Here is a 17,077-nt window from a genome sequence, read left to right as displayed (position 1 = left end):
CTTACGCCATAATTATAACTGTATTATTTACCGTGGTCTGTTAATTCCACCCAGCAGTCCAAAACAGATTCCTGGGCATCCGCTGCCTCCTTCCCCCACAGGCAATCCATCACATAGTGCTGTCAGCTCAACATCCTAAATCTACTCAATCTATTCGCTTCTCTCCATCCTCACTGGCACTACCAAACCTAATATTCTTTTTTATTGTTCTTGGCAACTGGCTTCTTCTTCTTCTCTTTCTTTTTTTTTAATGTTTGCTTGATAAATTAATTCGTGATTTAGCTCAAACTAAAGCGGACTGTGGAGAAGGATGCTAAAGTTCTATCTAAACCACAGTAAGTTCTTTCTACAATGTCTCCCCAACAGGACCTTCAATGCTGCCTCATGAGATACGAGCAATGGCTGCAATTGTCCAGTTACTTGTCAATAATGACAAAGTCATCTCTTATTTCTCTGACTCAAATTTGCCAGCACCATACATCTTCCAGGTAGATCCAATAGGCAAGAAGATAATTCATGTGTTTTCCCATTTAAGAGGACGCAAAGGTGGAGAGGGAATTTACTGCTTCATTCCTGATTATAATCACGGCCCTGACTTTATGGATCCAATGGAAAATTACCAAAAAGTAAATTTCTACGACATGTTATGAGGATTGATTCTTACTAAAATACTTCCGACTTATGTCCTCTACCATCATAATGGAACCACTGTAAATATTCCAAACATAATCTAGAATTTTCTGAACATGTCCTTTTCTATGCAAGTGAAGGGTCTCTATGACTTCATTTTAACCACGAATGTGCACCCAGATGCCTGAGGAACTTTTCCTAAAGGCAAACATCCAGGTCCCCTGTAGAGGCTGTATTCATTAGGACTGAGATGGGCATAAGGCTGGGGCATTTTGAGAAGCTTCCCCATCTGATGCCCACTGTTGGTTAAGAACTATTTTGGTTATAAGCCAATATGACCTCAATAAAATAATTTTCAAAAAATCTATTTTGTAATTGGACCTAATTTGATTATTCAACTCTGTCCAGTTACTATTAACCATTTTAAATGGGACCCACTACCTCAGCAGAAACATAGCTTTACAATTGTGATGCAAAAATGATTAAACCAGGCGCCGGTCCAGTAGTGCAGCAGTTAAGTTCACGTGCTCCACTTCAGCAGCCTGGGGTTCACTGGTTCAGATCCCAGGTGCAGACCTATGCACTGTTTATGAAGCCATGCTGTGGCAGGCACCCCATATAAAGTAGAGGAAGATGGACATGGATGTCAGCTCAGGGCCAGTCTTCCTCAGCAAAAAAGAGGAGGATTGGTGGCAAATGTTAGCTGAGGGCTCATCTTCCTCAAAAAAAAAAAGGTGATTAAACTAGTTTGCCACCAAAAATTGCTCATGGGACTGTGGGAGGAAAGTGGCAACTACTTCAGGGCCCACAGGAAACTTTTACCCACTGTCTAAAGACTTGCTTTGTGGGAAGGGTAATACGGACAGCATGAGCAAACTTTCTGAAAGGAAATGTGGGGCCATTTGGTGAGTACATGTGCATGTGATAACAGGGAGGCATTTGTCAAACCAGAGCCACGTTCTAGCTTAGAGTGGGTCCCTATTTAAGCCTGTCTTTTCCCACAGCCCCCTTCGCACTCTGTGCCCTGACCATACTGAACCATATGCCATTCGCTGAGCGCATCATGCTTCTTCTGGTCTCTGGAACGAGCCCAGGCTGCTCCCTTTCCCTGACCGCCTGTCCTCCCCCTCCCCCACCTTCCTCACACTTGGGGCTGTGTTTCCCGATATTAAACACCTGGAGACAGACCCCACCTCCTGTGCGCAGCCGATTGCCCAGCCCAGAGCAGTAACTGAGCACCTGGCTGGTGGATAAACGAATGAATGTTCTTACAATGGTGGCTCATGCCATGAGGCGTTGAGAGGTCAGAGCATTGCTCTCTAGTAAAACCAAAGAGAGTGGCCAAAGTTCCAGTTTATTCTTTTATCGGAGGTTCTCTCAGAAAAACAGAAAGACTGAGGTCCAAATTCCCTCTCCACATTAGGAAGTGCCCATGGAAACGCAGGTGAATTAAGCAAAGAGCACGAGTGTTTACATCCGGAGTGCAATGGCCAGTCGTTCGATTGTACCCAGCCAACTGCTTTCCAGTCCGGTTAGGTCCTTTCCCCAGGCCTGACACACGTCCCAGGAAAACCTCCCACAGAGTCACAAGGGGGCCGGTGTGAGAACGTTCGTCACTGCGTGGTTTGTGGTCACCAGAGTTGGAGGGGTCCTTCACTTCAGAAGGAGAACATAAGGACCCACGCCAGCGAGTTCCAGCCTCCGACTGAGAGCAGATGCACACAATTCAAAGAAACCCAAGACACATGCAAAGGACACAGTAATACTCCAGAAAGCCTGACTATCCAGGGATATAAATGAAACACATTAGCACGGCCGCCATCGTTGCGGGGGTTGGAGGGAAGAGGAGACGGCGATGAAGAGGGGAAAACGCAATAAAGTGAAGGGGCAGGAGGAGGAGGAGCATCGTTCATCCACCGGAAGCTCCAGTTATAACGGAATAATAAATCCTCCGGAGGACGAGGGCAGGGAGCTTACATCCTGCGGAGTTCCCGCCTTGCTGCTCAGCTCCCTCTCTCAGCTCAGGCAGCCTGAAGGCGCCGCGCAGACTGAACCACTGAGGCAGGGCGCAGGAGCGGGTGCTCTGTGGGCGGAGTCGCGTCCCAGAGGAGGAACGTCAGCACTGCTCAGAAAGGGACCAGATTATACTCAGAGACGGGACTTCTTTAAAAATTACTCGAAAATATTCTCCTTGAAACCTTGGGCATAAACCCAGCATTTTAAGGAAATCACACTTTGGTAAATAAAGTGTGAGATTCCAGGTATGAAATCAGAGGCGGCTTGAATAACAGGCCCGACTTTCACAGCATCGCCTCCACCTGCTGACACAGTTACCGTGGTTTCAGCTGTCTGGAACAATGTTTTCCTCACCCAACATTTTAAGCACATACAAAAATTTAAAAAATTGTATAGTAAATGTCTGTATACTATCACCTAAATTCCACAATTAGCATATTGCTCTCTATCCTGTATCACGTACCTTCCCATCTATCCATCCACCAATCCATCTTGCTTAGACACATGGAAAAAAAATAAATGAGCAATAACTTTTTTAAGAAGACATAACTACAAAAAGATTTTCCAAGAAAACGATAAATGGTATATTTCTAAAATTTTTTTACCAGAAACAAGAGAATTTTCTCCCTGCTTCCAGTGTAAGGGAGAAACATCTACAAAGAGGTGACCTGTTGTTAAACATCCAGGGTTGGTTGTAAGCACATGTTAACTCAAAGTAATCTTCCAGCTTGGGGTCGAATCGGTGGCGAGGGCAGCAGGGGTGCTGCCCCACGGGAGGCCCAGCCCCACAACCGACCAGCCAGGTCCGCCGCCTCCCTCAAGGAAAGCCTGCCTTTAAAGTAACTGCTGAGGAGGACATTTAAAAGCCTCCATTTAGATTCTGGGCTGGCTATTTGAACTTAAACTAATAAAACTTTTTTATTATTCAGTTTTTCTATATGTAAAAATGAAAAATACGTCACCCTACAAAAAAACATAAATCACTTCAGAGACATCTGAAGTGGGGGCATCTCCAAGTGGCATCTGGAAAAAATTTATTAACAATTAACCATTTATTGGGTTATACTATGTTGCAGACCTAAAAGTTGTGGTCCTAAGAAAACCTTGCATTACCAAAAATGATTTATAAAAACAACAGCTTCAGTGGGGAAAGTGATCACGGTAGCATTTGAACCCACCACCCGGAAGTTAGCTCCACCGCAGACTGCAAAGAACACGGTTGTTTGTGTCGTGTAGCCATAAAGGTGACCTTACAGTCCCCAAACTGGCTGATCCAAGTTTTGGACAAAGTTTTATCTGATGCTGAAATTCATGCTCTTAAACCACTGCGCCCTATCTGTGATGGTTTTAATCATCAAAATTGGTGGTATTTTGGTTCATCTTTCTCCATCTCATCTGTTGCCTCCCTATCCCCATGGGCCCGCTCTGCCCACCTGGCACTCTGACCCTGTGCTCACCCCTGCCTCGCCCCACAGCCCCTCCCCCACTTCTCCAGGCCTAACGGGGACTGTTTGCTGCTTGGAGTCCTCTTTGCTCCTCATCCCATGGGAACTTGAAAGCCAACAGGGCCGGCAGGGAACAGGAAGCGGTGATGTGGGGGCCCACAGGCCCCTGGGGGAGCCCCTCCCCAGCACAGCACCAGAGCTGACATTTCAAGGGAACCGGAAATGGGAAATTTGTGTGAACATCTCCACATTTTTAAAGGTAGGCAACAAATCTGAGAAATTTTAAAACCCTGTGAGGGGAAAAGAAAGTGTGCAGCCAGATTGGGCCACAGGCTTCCAATCGGTGACGTGCGTGCGCCCAGGACCTTCCCTCAGTAATCGATGTCTTCACCCCTGCCTGCGGCTTCCCCTCAGCCCGACTGCTCTCTCACGTCCACGCTCCCCGCCACTCTGGACGTCTTCATCTGAAAGTCCAGCTGATGCCTCAAACTCAAAATTGAACCCACCTTTCCCTGGAAACCCCTTCTCCTCCAGACTTCCCTGTGTTAAAAGAACCACTTCTCTTCCTTTCTCCGAGATTCAAAGACTCAGGCATCAACATACACAAATTCCTCCTGAGAACCCCCTGCATCCGGTCCCACACGAACGACGCAGGACCGCCAGGCACGGCCTCTGACCCTAAGAGGCTCACGGTCTGGTGGGGAGACCATGACAACACAGGAGAAATGCTCAGGGCCCAGGCAGTAGAGACGGGATCCATCAGGGCACCGCAGGACTCACTGGTGCACTCCGTCAACCCTGCTGACTTCCTCACTGCCCGAGCCCGCGGTTAGAACCACAAAGCAAGCACTGGAGACAGAGTTCTGACAAATATGGAGATTTTTGCTCTCTTGCAACTAACTGGGGAGGTTGGCAAAGACCAAGTCAGCAATTACAAGATACTCTCAGTCGGGGGAACACCCTCTATGCTGCCGTGCGTCCCAGCGAGGAGGGGGACAGGTCGGCACAGCCAGAGGGCACCTCGCTCCAATTCCAGTGAAGGCATGTGAGGTCTCGCGGTGGCCCTGCATCTTACAGAGGGAAAGGGAGTGACACGGGGACCACCTCAGATGAGGGGCTGGGACGGTCTTGGGCTGAGATCCAAACAATGAGGCCGTCGAAAGGGAGGGTCTCCAGCGCAGAGAACACGCAGTGAGCAGCCCCCAGGCAGAGACAGACGGGCGAGTGTGGGGAGTGGAAGAGGCTGGTGGGAGAGGAGCCTGTGTGCAGACACATAGCATCTGGAGGGTCTCAGCTTTCTTGGAGGGTGTGTAGGGTCTAAGGAGGAGAGGTGGGGGTGAGTGTTAGGAAATGAGTTAGAAAGAGAAGCTTCCCTCCGGATCGTGGAGGGTACAGTAATAAGACAACAAAGAGCCAAACGTGGGAGAGGGGGTTCCATGATCGGAGATTTGTTTCCTTTGCTTTTTGTTTTTAGGGAAGATAATCCTAGTGGTGGCTAGCAGGTCAGTCAGGAGGTCACTATAACAGTCAGGGAGAAAAACGGAAGGCATAAAGACGGAAACAACCGACAGGAGATATCGCTGGAGAAGAGCAGCAGGGCCCGGCGTCCGGCTGGATCTGGGACAGAGCGTCAGCAAGGCCCCAGCAGCCGCTGGGCTGCCTCCGCCTCGGCCACAGCCTCGGTCCCCAAGGGCTGCCCGGGCCCCTCCGCCGGTCTCTTGGTCCCCCTTCCTTCCATCCGTGGACCCTGCCCAGTCCCCAGATCCCCTCTCCCTGGCTCTGAACTGAGTGGTGCCTGATAATGTGTCCACGGCACTTCTCCCGTGTGTCACGGGCTTTATTACGTGTGTGCTGTCTTATCCACATGGCGGGGAAGCTACTTGAAGACAAGAGGCAAGCGTTGTTTATCTTCTTGCGATTCCCATAGACAATTCCTGCAGCACAACAGCGGAAGGAAAACAGAATCGACACGGAGAGCAGCCTCACGCTGTTGCCGAGGGGCCGCTTCTGACACGCAACCTCAAACACACACGGGTTGTCCAGGACCAGTCGCTCCCAAGGGCAACCTCCCTCCAAACAGAGTCAGCCGTGGCTGCACTTAAGGCAGTTCTAACATTCATTGGGGACATTCCTCTTCTACCAGGAACTCCTAATAATAAGGCTCAAGAAATGAAACCACCTGCTCCCAGTAATCACAGAAACAAATAAATAAAGTTGCCAAGTAAAGCAATAGAAGAACAAGCAAAAGGCCAAGTCCCCAGTGTCTAGTGCGGGGAGCATGGTGTCTGCCCCCGGCCCCGTGCTCTCAGGATGGGCCCTGAGCCCGCTCCCCACCTCCCACCACTGAGCGGGAGCTGGGAGGCACCGAGGAGAAGCAGCAAATCACCCAAATAAGAGAAGCTTATCTTGCAAGGTCATCTCTCCTATTAAGAAGGGAGGGAAAAGGTGTTTGTGCTAACTTTGGCTGGATCGCTAATCTCCAACTCTGGCTGTGCCGGACAGTCTGTAAGGATCCAGACACACTTTTCCCTGCTTTGGCATAAAGTGTAAAGTACATGCGGAAATGGCACGGCAATCGTGGAGCACAGCATTCCACATTTTCATCTGCATTCCTGATTTGCATTTTAGCTTCAAGGAAACTTGCTTTACAGCAAGGAACATTTGGTGGAAGAGAAAAGGAGTGAAGAGTGGAGAGACCATATCATCATCTGATCACCAGTTATAACAGCCCAGGAGGCGCAGGAGGTCTGAGGGAGCCCCTTTCAACAGGCCGCCCCCAAGTGGCAATCAGACACCGCAGTGCCCACAGGAAAGGGGAGGAGGCCAGGAAGGCAAGACGCTCTCTGTACATCCTGGTTAATTTACAATTAACAAAGAGCAAGGGACCACGGGAGCCAGGTTCCCTGAGCTCTTAATGAGAAAAAGCAAAGGAGTTATTCTGGAAGGACTTCTAATGTGAAGGAGGGGTATTCACAGCACTGAAGGCTAAGCAGCAATCGAAGTCTTCCTCCGACGCTCTTTTCTCCCCGAGGCCTGTGAAAACACAGGAAAGTGAGGGTGGCTTTTACTATACAAATATCCTGAAAATATTTTAAGCACGAAAACTTCAGTAGTTTATTCTGAAAGATAAATTTCTCACAGTTCACCTCTCGAGTAAAGAGAGAGCCTGTGGCCGGGAGAGAATGTCTGCTATTGAGGACATGGTCCCAGGGAGCAGGGGAATGACCCGACTTCTGCCCCATGGCCGTGGGGGCCCAGGGCTGGGCGGGCCGTGCAGACCCCATCATCTAAGTGTTGTTGTCAGAGAGCATGAGGGACCTAACATGAAAATGCACCCTCCCCTCGCTACTCCACGTGTGGCTTGCTGACCAGCAGGACCAGCAAAGTTGGTGTCGCCTGGAGGCCGGTAAGAAATGCAGCACCTGGGTCTCAGCCCATTCTTGCTGAATCAGAATCTGCATTTTCATAGGATCCCAGTGAAGCGTGTCCACTTTGAAGTTGGAGAAGCCCTGCCCCAGAACTGACAGACGATGGATCAGCCTCCACTCCAACATCTCTCCAACTACTGCCAAGTCCGCGTCAGCCCGTCTCCCATCCCGGCATCAAAGATAACAGTGCAACGTAAAGTGAATCAGCAGCAGAGGGGATCTGCAAACCTCGCAAAAGACGCAGGATTTCACAGAATTAATAGATGTGATCTCAGAGAACCGCTCGAATCACAGAGCGAGCCTCGGGAAGCGTGGGGATGGCAGCCGTGGAGCCCTCACAGGCGGAGAGGAGCCAGTCGGAGACATTCCTTCCAAAGAGAATGATTTGAATACCAAAGAAGTAAGCCAGGCCCTTGGGGAAAATGAGGAGGGTCAAGAATACCTTTGTAAAAATGACCCAGTTTATGACTGTGCTCTGAACGTCAGACAGACAATTTTCTTGAGAAACTGTGCTCCAAAAGCACTCAACACTTCATCCCGTCTTCCATCGTCCAAGGAGGAACACATTGTTTTAATTTTAACTTAAATGATATGATGTGAGATAAGTTGTACTTTCATAAATTTTAGTTTCATTTTTCAAGACAAAGTCTGATGAAAACCCATCGCCATTTCTCGTGATGCTCAGTCCTGGTCTCAAGGGTGCTCAGGCTGCCTGGCCTCTCCCACGGCCAGTCTTCCCCAACAGTAAGACCCGCTGGACTCTGACACTCGCTGGGGCACATCCCTTTCTCTTTTTCCCTATGGGACTTCTTTTTGGTACCAATGAGCAGTGTGGGATCATGGATACCAACCTACTCCCCAGTTTGGTGCCAAGTTCCTTTACTGTCCCCTTTCCTGGCCGGTTGTGTGGCGCACTGGGACACCCTGGCAGGTGTCCACCGCGGGGGTAAGGCTGTAGCGGCAGAGTCTGTCTGGCAGTTACCTTGTCGACCATGAGGAAGTGCTCCAGCGTCTCTCCGTTCTCACATGTGACATCGCCAACCTCTCTGACGGCTGCAGGCAGGATCTCTCTTACCTCCTGGGCAATCATTCCTTGAAACAAAACACCCCACAGGTTTAGTCAGGAAAAGACCTTTCTGGACATACTCCTCCAATGCCTAAGCAGAATGGAAGACGGAAGCCACCCAGACCCCTTGCAAGTACCTGCTTATCCCTCCTCAGCTTTTGCTTTGATCTATGATGCTTTAGAAGCAAAAATGGAATTGTGAGCCAAGAGCCACTGTGGGATTAAAAATGCAGTGTCATTTTCCCTGAGACTCTGGGCCGCATGTGGGGAGGGCTGAGCGAACACCCTGGACTCCAGGCCGCATGTGGGGAGGGCTGAGTGAACACCCTGGACTCCAGGCCACAAGTGGGGAGAGCTTAGCGAACACCCTGGACTCCAGGCCACATGTGGGGAGGGCTGAGTGAACACCCTGGACTCCAGGCCACATGTGGGGAGGGCTGAGCGAACACCCTGGAAACCCTGGGCGCATGTGGGGAGAGCTTAGCGAACACCCTGGAAACCCTGGGCGCATGTGGGGAGGGCTGAGCGAACACCCTGGAAACCCTGGGCGCTGGCTTCCTTTCTTTTCCTGCAGGAGAACTTTGAAGTGGTCCCTCTGTCTTTAGGATTCCTGCCTTGGGGCATGAGCACCACTTGACCCCTTCTCTGACCTCGACCCCCCCCTGCCTGCCACCTTCGCGCTCCATCCACAACTGCCCAGTGCTGCCCCTCATGCAGTCCGAGCTGCCGTCTGCCCCTCAGCCCCCATCCCGGGAGCAAGGGGCCCCAAGTGAACAGAAACAGTGCATTCCAAATAGTCCCCCAGGACCTGGGGCGCAGGGGTCGGGGTGCGGGGTCAAGTGAAGACAACAGAGGAGTTTCCTTTAACTTTCCTGTTCTGGTGAGGATGGGGCTTCACAGGGCACAAGTGAGACCAACAAGATGTTGTGCAGTGCCCTAGCACGCAGGCTCCAGATAGATCGGGCTTTAGTCATCGACAATACAAAGGTAACAAGGGGATTGTGCGCGTACCTGTTTGATGCGCAGCCTTTATCCCCATGGCAGACGCAAACTCAGGTTTGTAGTCGTATTCGACAATCCTCATTTGGGCTATTCTCCTCAGCTGTTCATTTGTGTCAACCTAATTTAATTTAAAAAGAGCACATTTCACCCGCTTAGATATTCGCTGCTCAAATCAATGAGTGACCCACAGAGATCAGGAACACGGACAGTGGGACTGTCCTTTCCCCTGGCCCAAACTATTTTAAGAGAAATTTATGTCTTTCTTCTCAGATAAGCCAGAGTTCCAAGGTTCACATCAGTCACCCCCATCCTCTGACTTACAAATGAGCCAGTTTCTCGGTCTAAACTGCAGGGCAAAGCCTGCTCCCACCTCACTTCTCTCCTGAGACGGGAACCCTCCCTCCGAGAATGGACACTGCTGCTCGGGATGGCACCACATCACTTTGAGATAAACACACAGTATAAACAAACACAGGTCAATCCTGCTCATAAATTGACAACGCAATGCTTGGTTCAAGTAACAGCCTCTGGGGTGTGGACATAGCCTCCGTCACTGAATCACAGGAGAAGACTTCCTCAAGTGGCAGATTACAGGCCCCAACCACACACCTGCTGGACCTTCGAGACCCTTCCCCTCCTACAGATGGCTCCTCCCGGACCGCCCTGCTCAGTGATGGCATCCTCCTCTGTGCTCACTGCGCCTGCAGGTTGTTAAAGGCGTTCCCAACTGTCACTGCGAAGTCCTCAGAAAAGTTTCTCTGGGTCCCAGCAAGATGACAGCAATGAAGACAACAGGATGAATTTTCCTCAAAGCTGAATGTGTTTCATTTGGATTCCCCTTGGAGTTGTGTTTCCACAAATTGATGTTATAGCAGGATCGATTTTTATTTTAAATGACCTTATTCAACAAGTAAAGGTTTGGCAGGCCTATGTAGGTTCCCTAAATTTTCTTTTAGAACTTAACTGGATTATGAAACCAGTGGTCTCCTGGCAATTGAAATTATACTGCCTGGACATGCACCCACGTGTTAGAGCAACCCCAAAATGCTTTGTTGTTGTTGTTGTAAGAAAACCCCTGCCATGGCCCTCAGCCCTCCCTGACCCACCAGTCAGGGAGCAGGAGAGCTCCTCCCACATCCTTAAAGGCTCCCCCCAACCTCCCTGTCCCTCCTCCCGACCCCACCCCGTTTGCTGGTTGTCCAAGGTTGTGGCTTGATGCTTAATTGGCTGAAGGGATGGGCTTTCCTGCGGGTGTTTGTCGGGGGGAATAATTTTGACCTCACTGGTGTTTTGTAACTCCTGTTATCCAAAGCTTGGTTCAGTTCATTCATTCCTAGTTTTATTTAACTAACAGCCACCAGTCGCTTTCAACACACCATGTGCTGCACCGAGAGCTGGGACTTCAAAAACGACTGAGTTTTGGGAGCTCGTGGTCCAGGCAGGAAGGCAGACCCACCACATATGCTCATCTGACGATGCGAGAAACCCAGGCGATGCTGGGGTATGAGCAGAGGGTCCTGGCAGCGCCACAGGGGTGTCTGATGTACCCTGGGGGACGGAAAGGGAGCTTCCTAGGGACAGTGGTCTCACTTCACTTCCCAAACTGCCCCGCCTTTCACGCAAGACCTTGCTCCAGCGTCTTCCCTGCCTCAGAAGCTCCTCCTTCCCGCTTGCCTGCCTCCACCTCCCCAGTTTAACGTCCCTTCCCGAGGGGCAGTTCCTGACCCCAAGCCCAGGAAGGGCCCCTCTGCCCCTGTGCTAATGGCACCTGCTCTCTTTCTTCACAGCACCAACCAAAGCATCACAGGATGACCAGTTGTGTCCCCTGTATCATCTGTCTCCCCGGAGGGTGTTCACCCCGGAGGACGAGGACGCACCGGAGGCCCTGCTTCTCTGTTTGTCACCATCCCCCGAGTCTAGGACCATTCCTGCACGTAGCAAGGGCTCCACTAATACTCGCTAAATAAACCGATCACTCTAACATGGAATTAGTCAGGGAAAGGTATGGGGGCAGGCGGTGGAGAGCGTGAGACAGGGATGCCAGGCAGAGAGAACACCGAGAGCCGGGTCCGAGGCAGCAGGTCCCTGCACGGTGTCTGCGCAGGCTCAGCAGAGTTTGGCGTTGCTGGGCTGTGAAGCCTGAGGCCAGAGCAGGGAGGGCGTGCAGGCCATGCTAGGAAGGAACAGGCACGATCTCGGTCTGCCGTGTGCGCATTTTCCACCACAAGTCCCTCCGCTCATTCTACAGTATTTAATGAGCAGCTACTGTGTGCCAGACACTGTCCCAGGCACCAGAGACTCACTGAGCAGCTCCTATCTGGACGTGAAATTGTAATAAAAGTTCCATTCCTCAGGGCAAGGCCTGGGCCTCGCTCATCTCAGGACCTGCTCGGCGCCCAGCAAAGTGTCTGGCACGTAACAGCACCCAAAACCTTCGACAAAGCAAAGGAGGAACGAGAGGACAGAGGTAGTGAGATAGCAGACCCGTCCCTGACAAACAGAATGGAGGACAGGGGCCAATCAGGAGCCAGCCTGGCCTGGCCTTGCCCCAGCCAGGCCCTGTCCAGGTCCCCGCTCCCTACACCTTTGGGAGTCCTGGCCTCCTCCTTCTTATCCCCTTGGTCCTGCGTGGCCCCCGGGGGGGCCCGGGCGGAGGCCGTGTGGGCTCCTTTGCTGCAGGTGGAAAGCAGAGGAGGGTGCACCCTCCACAGGCCGTCCAGGCGTGGAGGGAAATGACCCTGGTGTCTAAGTTGGATCCCTGAATGCATCCTCCCCAGAGACATGTTGCTACACACAGCCATGAGGTCCTATAGTATTATTACCATTGTATTTCAGATAGATTTGGGGCCAAAGAAAATTCTGAGGGTGGCTTGGGGATCCACCACCTTCTGGGACAAACTTTCTCTAAGAAAACGCTCCTCTGATCTCTAACGCTGGCTGGTGGACGTTCCCAGAGGAAGATAAACAGCCTTCCCGCACGTCCCTGTGCCTACACTTGGCCTCTGGAGGACCCCTGAGGCCAGGGCTGCACCCCGGATCCTCCTCTAGGAAGCGCAGGCCAGCACTCGACGCCCAGCCTGCTCGTCCATGTGTGTTGAGCAGAAGCTGGAGACAGGACTCAGCATCTGATTCGATCTTGCCCACAGCAGTTCTGGAAAGTTCTGACCATGAATGCCGTCACGCTCCCTCACACCCAGGGTCTCTGCGTCATTAACTCAAGAAGCGCAGGGAAGACATTCCAGGCTGTGGGACTGTGCTTTGCTCAGGGCGGGCGAGCCCCTCACCCGTCATCTCCTGCGCCCACGCTGGGACCCTCAGGGCCCCTCATCCCCTCAGGAGCAGCTTGAGCGACGCTGGCTCACCTGAGCTGAGCTGAGCGACACCTGCACCTGTGCACAGTCCTGAGGGCAGCCTCTGCTGCCTGACTTTCTCAAGCTCTCACCCTTTGTCTGTGCTCGGCACTGCTGGCGCAGCTGGGAGAGAACAGAACAGCCTCTGAGCATCTCTTCTGCATCGACTTCTCCTCAGGCTTGTACTTTTCCTCGTTTGCGGCCACTTTTCCAGCCTTCACCGCACAGCTGACCGATGCACTCGACTTCCAGCTTCCTCAAGTTTCCCTCACGCCCCTTTGGGTCCAGCATCTCCTCTCCACCCTAGTCTGGCTCATTCCTGTAGCACTTCCTCCGGTCTGTAGCCGCATCAGGAGACAGTGCTGCTGTAGGGGAAGCGAGCTGCTCCTCACCTAGGCTGGCCTCATTTTCCCGGTACTTCAGTTTCAGGGTCTCAGTCTTACCCGCTTTATCTTCTCTGTGTCTTGGATGAGTGTCCAGATGGGCACCAGAGGTCTCCCCCCGGGACTCTGAGCAGAGAGCTTGTGTGCTCAGGAACCACAAAACGACCCACACTGCTCTAAGCGAAGACACAGTGCCAGCCGAGGCAGCGCTTGCAGTCTTGTCCCCGTCACAGTGTCGGGGAACACATCTGGCTGCCACACTTTGCAACGGTCCATCCAGGAGCCATCCCTGGTCACCATGCATCCTCACAGACGAGACATCGCCGCAGTCCTCTGCTGCATCAGATCATCATCGGAAGGTCAGTGCCCAGCACACCTGGAAGAACGGCTCTCTTTTTAAAATTGGACAAACTGAGTCAGGGAGACATGAGGAGGACGTTCACACACCTGTCAGCACCATCGTCAACATTACCATCAGCTCGTTGGTCTGTAATAAATGGTGAATGGGATAGACAAGATTTCTAGAGACATATTTCATAAATGTGGATAGATAGGTTAAGAGCAAATATATTAATATGAAATAATTTAATAAATAAATTACAAATAATTTTCGCTTTTTACAAGTAAGTAATAATAATATTTATTTGTTTAGCCTTGTACCGCTAAAAAATTATTCACATCTATGAGCTTAGAACCAGCCCTCAACACGAGTAACATGAACAGGAGCATCCTGTTGAGTAAGTGGAGGCACAGATCATCTCCAGCCACACTTCCTGGGCCCGTGGTTGCCAGGACCGGGACCGAAACGCAGCCTTCCCCCGCGGACTGGGCTTCTCTTACTCTCTCCTGCTGCTGTGAGCAGGAGCGGATCCGGGAGAGCCCGGACTGGGTGGCATTTCACTTTGCGCAAAAGGCTTCCTGGAAGAGACTTGAGAAGTTCTCGGGAAGCTTGCTATTTTAGGACCAGGTGCACCATTTGAAGACGTTTGGTAAGTGACGTCCTGGGCAAAGCCTGGAGGGGGCGCAGGGCTTGCTGCCGTCCACCTCGTCGAGACAGGACTGGCCGGGACTGAGCACCACCGGCAGGGTATGGCTGAGTGGGTGTGATCTGAAACTCTCTCTGAGAGGGAGAGGCCACCGGGCAGGGCCGGGTCTGGAAATGTCTGTGAGAACTCTCCAGTCCTAAGGGTCCCATCCGGCTGGTAGGTCACAGCTCTTCTCACATGAGCCGCAGCTTCCCAGTTGGCGTAAAAGTCTAAATTACAACCATTGTCTGGAATTCTCTCAGCAAAGGAGGACTCTCCTTGGCCGGTTTAGAAAAACCAGTGCAGCTTTGCACGGGGAAAGGAATGGCCAGTGATTTACAAATTAAGTTTCCTATTAACCAAAAACAAGTAAGGAAAGGAGGTGTAAAAACATCATTCTGCCACAGCCTCAGAAACGCTTCTAGGAGGGGCCGTCCATGAGCTGGCGGGCAGGTGGCAGCGGCCGTGAAGGGACAGAGTTAAATGTGGAAGGGCTGGGACCAGGAGTGACCTGGCATCTTCGTCCTAACCCCCCGGGTGCACTTGCGACTTTCCAAGACAATTCTGGACTTATTATCTCAAGGGGTCAAAAAATATAAGAGTTGGTGGGGTCAAGCAGAGAGGTATCATTTCCTTTTTAGAGATGAAGACAGTAAATTTCAGCAAGGGCAAGCATTTCATCCAAGGTCACATTGTGGGGCAAGCCCGAAATGGAGGAGCAGCCCCCTGATTTCTGTCCTGTGATTTCCACTAGGCGGCTGCCTCTCCACAGAGGGAGGTCTGGGTAAAGCCTGGGCGATGCGGTTGACAGAGCGAGGCTGAGGAGGAGGGACTTCTCCAACTACGCCTCAGAGAAAGAGAGTGGGGAGACATGGCCGCAGGGCTGGTCCAAGGACTCCGGGAGGAAGAGGCTGGAGAGGCCCCGGACCTGCTGGGAACATGAGCAGGGAGATGGGAACCTGGAGCTGGGAAGGAACGGCAAGCTCCAGTGGATGACAACGCATGGCAGGAAGGGCAATGGCCCAGAACATAACTCAGAGACATCCTGCTCGTGAGGCCAGTGCTGCTATCACTGTCACTGCTCCTGTCAGGCAAACCTATTCTCTTGGGTCGGAACTGCTGCACAATTTCAGCAGAGATGCCCAACGGCTCTGACACACATAACTGCTCAGCATTATGTTCGTTCGCCTCACGCCACCAGATGACACGTAGAGTCGCCCCGTGCAAGGCGTGTCAGAGGCCAGGAGCGCCCAGCATAGCTAACGCAGGTGTCAGGAGGTGCCCAAGGCCTGCCTGTGCTCACCTCCTGGACATTCTGCTTCGCCCGGCTGTCAGACGGATGCATAACTGTCCCCATCACTTTCACGTTGCCACAGACAACCAGGGCTTCGTCCGGCGCATCTGTGTTTATTCCCACTCGACCATGACAGACAACAGATTCTGGAACTTGTCCTCGCTGCCACAATGCATCACTGTCATTTTCAAACTGCCCAGGGTTAGAGGCCTGGAAAAAATACACAAATATATTACATGAAAGCGACAGTAGCAGGAATAGAGGATCGCTTTTATGCCTCGGAGCAAAGGAGAACAGAATGTTCTGGTTCACTGAGGATCACATGCTGGACGTGGCATTCTGACTTATCCATTTACCCTGTGGCCCCAGGAGAGCCGGGGCCCCCTGGCTGCTCTGTCCCCTGAGCAGGGACTCAGTGGCCATGTGGAAACCCAAGTCCCTACCGCATCTGTCTGGAACTGAGAATGTGTCAGTTACACCAGGTGGATGATAAGGAAGAAGAAGAAAACTCAAAATGACTATTTTTGCAGAGATGATAATAATAATAATTTAAAACCAGAACTTTACATCAGGATATAACATAAATTTTTTAAAGCTCAGATAAATAAAATACCTTGCATTTAGCGAGCCCTTTTATAGTTTTCAGACACGTTCATATTTATGAATGTGTACACAATTGACAAGCAAATGACAATACAAATCTATTTAATACAGCTCAGCTATTCCATGAACCTAGACGGCACAGCAGGGGCAGTAAACACAGCCGCACTTGCTGTGTGCTAATCCACACCCCAGTCCCATGAAGTGTGTCCTCATTTTGTTGATCCTGAGGCTCTGAAAGGAGAAACAAATTGCCCAAGGCCACAAAGCTAATAATTCCTGGAGCTGGAATTTTCCTTCCTTTGATTATTAAACAATGATTCTAACTTTGCCTTTTCGTGGTGCTGCCTGGAAGCAGCCGTGGCCGAATGCAGGCTTCAAAGAAGATCCAGGCGGGACCATTAGGCTGGAAAGATTTCTGGAGATTTTACTCTTGAATACAATTCTTTGCTGGAGAATTTCCCGCTATACCGCTTCCCTCCCTGCCCCATCCCCGCGGCCGCTGACCATATTTCCAACTGTTTTGAAGGAGGGATCTCGGAACCCCCCAAAATCCTCACCACGACATTAGTTTTTTTTTTTTAAATTATGACCTATTCTTCTAAATCTGATTTTGTGTGTTTCAGGCAGGTTGTCACAAATTCAGACAAACAGCAGGGACCCTGACCATCCAAAATTCGGCGTTCATGCGAAGTCTCCCCTCCCCCTTCCTGGCGCACACGAGACACTGCAAACAGCACTGACATGCACAGAGCGTCTCTGAGGAGCACTGAGCGAACCAGCCGAGCGGCTTCCTCCAGGATGGGGATTGGGGGACGCAGACACTGGGTGCTCACTA

At 51.3% G+C, this 17,077-nt stretch overlaps 1 protein-coding gene across 9 annotated transcripts in view; it reads right to left on the bottom strand.

The window, feature by feature from the left end:
* The window catches only part of MYRFL (myelin regulatory factor like), a 118,874-nt gene that overhangs the window by 26,584 nt on the left and 75,213 nt on the right, over positions 1 to 17,077 (bottom strand). For all 9 annotated transcript variants that reach the window (XM_070495076.1, XM_070495077.1, XM_070495074.1 and 6 more), the window contains exons 11-13: positions 15,649 to 15,849; positions 9,597 to 9,705; positions 8,502 to 8,611 (exon numbers count right to left, since the gene is read on the bottom strand). In XM_070495076.1, the coding sequence (XP_070351177.1) occupies positions 8,502 to 8,611; positions 9,597 to 9,705; positions 15,649 to 15,849 (420 nt within the window). The remainder of the gene's footprint in view (positions 1 to 8,501; positions 8,612 to 9,596; positions 9,706 to 15,648; positions 15,850 to 17,077) is intronic.

The sequence above is a fragment of the Equus asinus genome, chromosome 22 (assembly GCF_041296235.1).
Source record: "Equus asinus isolate D_3611 breed Donkey chromosome 22, EquAss-T2T_v2, whole genome shotgun sequence".
Classification (NCBI taxonomy): domain Eukaryota; kingdom Metazoa; phylum Chordata; class Mammalia; order Perissodactyla; family Equidae; genus Equus; species Equus asinus.
This window is presented reverse-complemented; position numbering and strand designations above follow the sequence as displayed.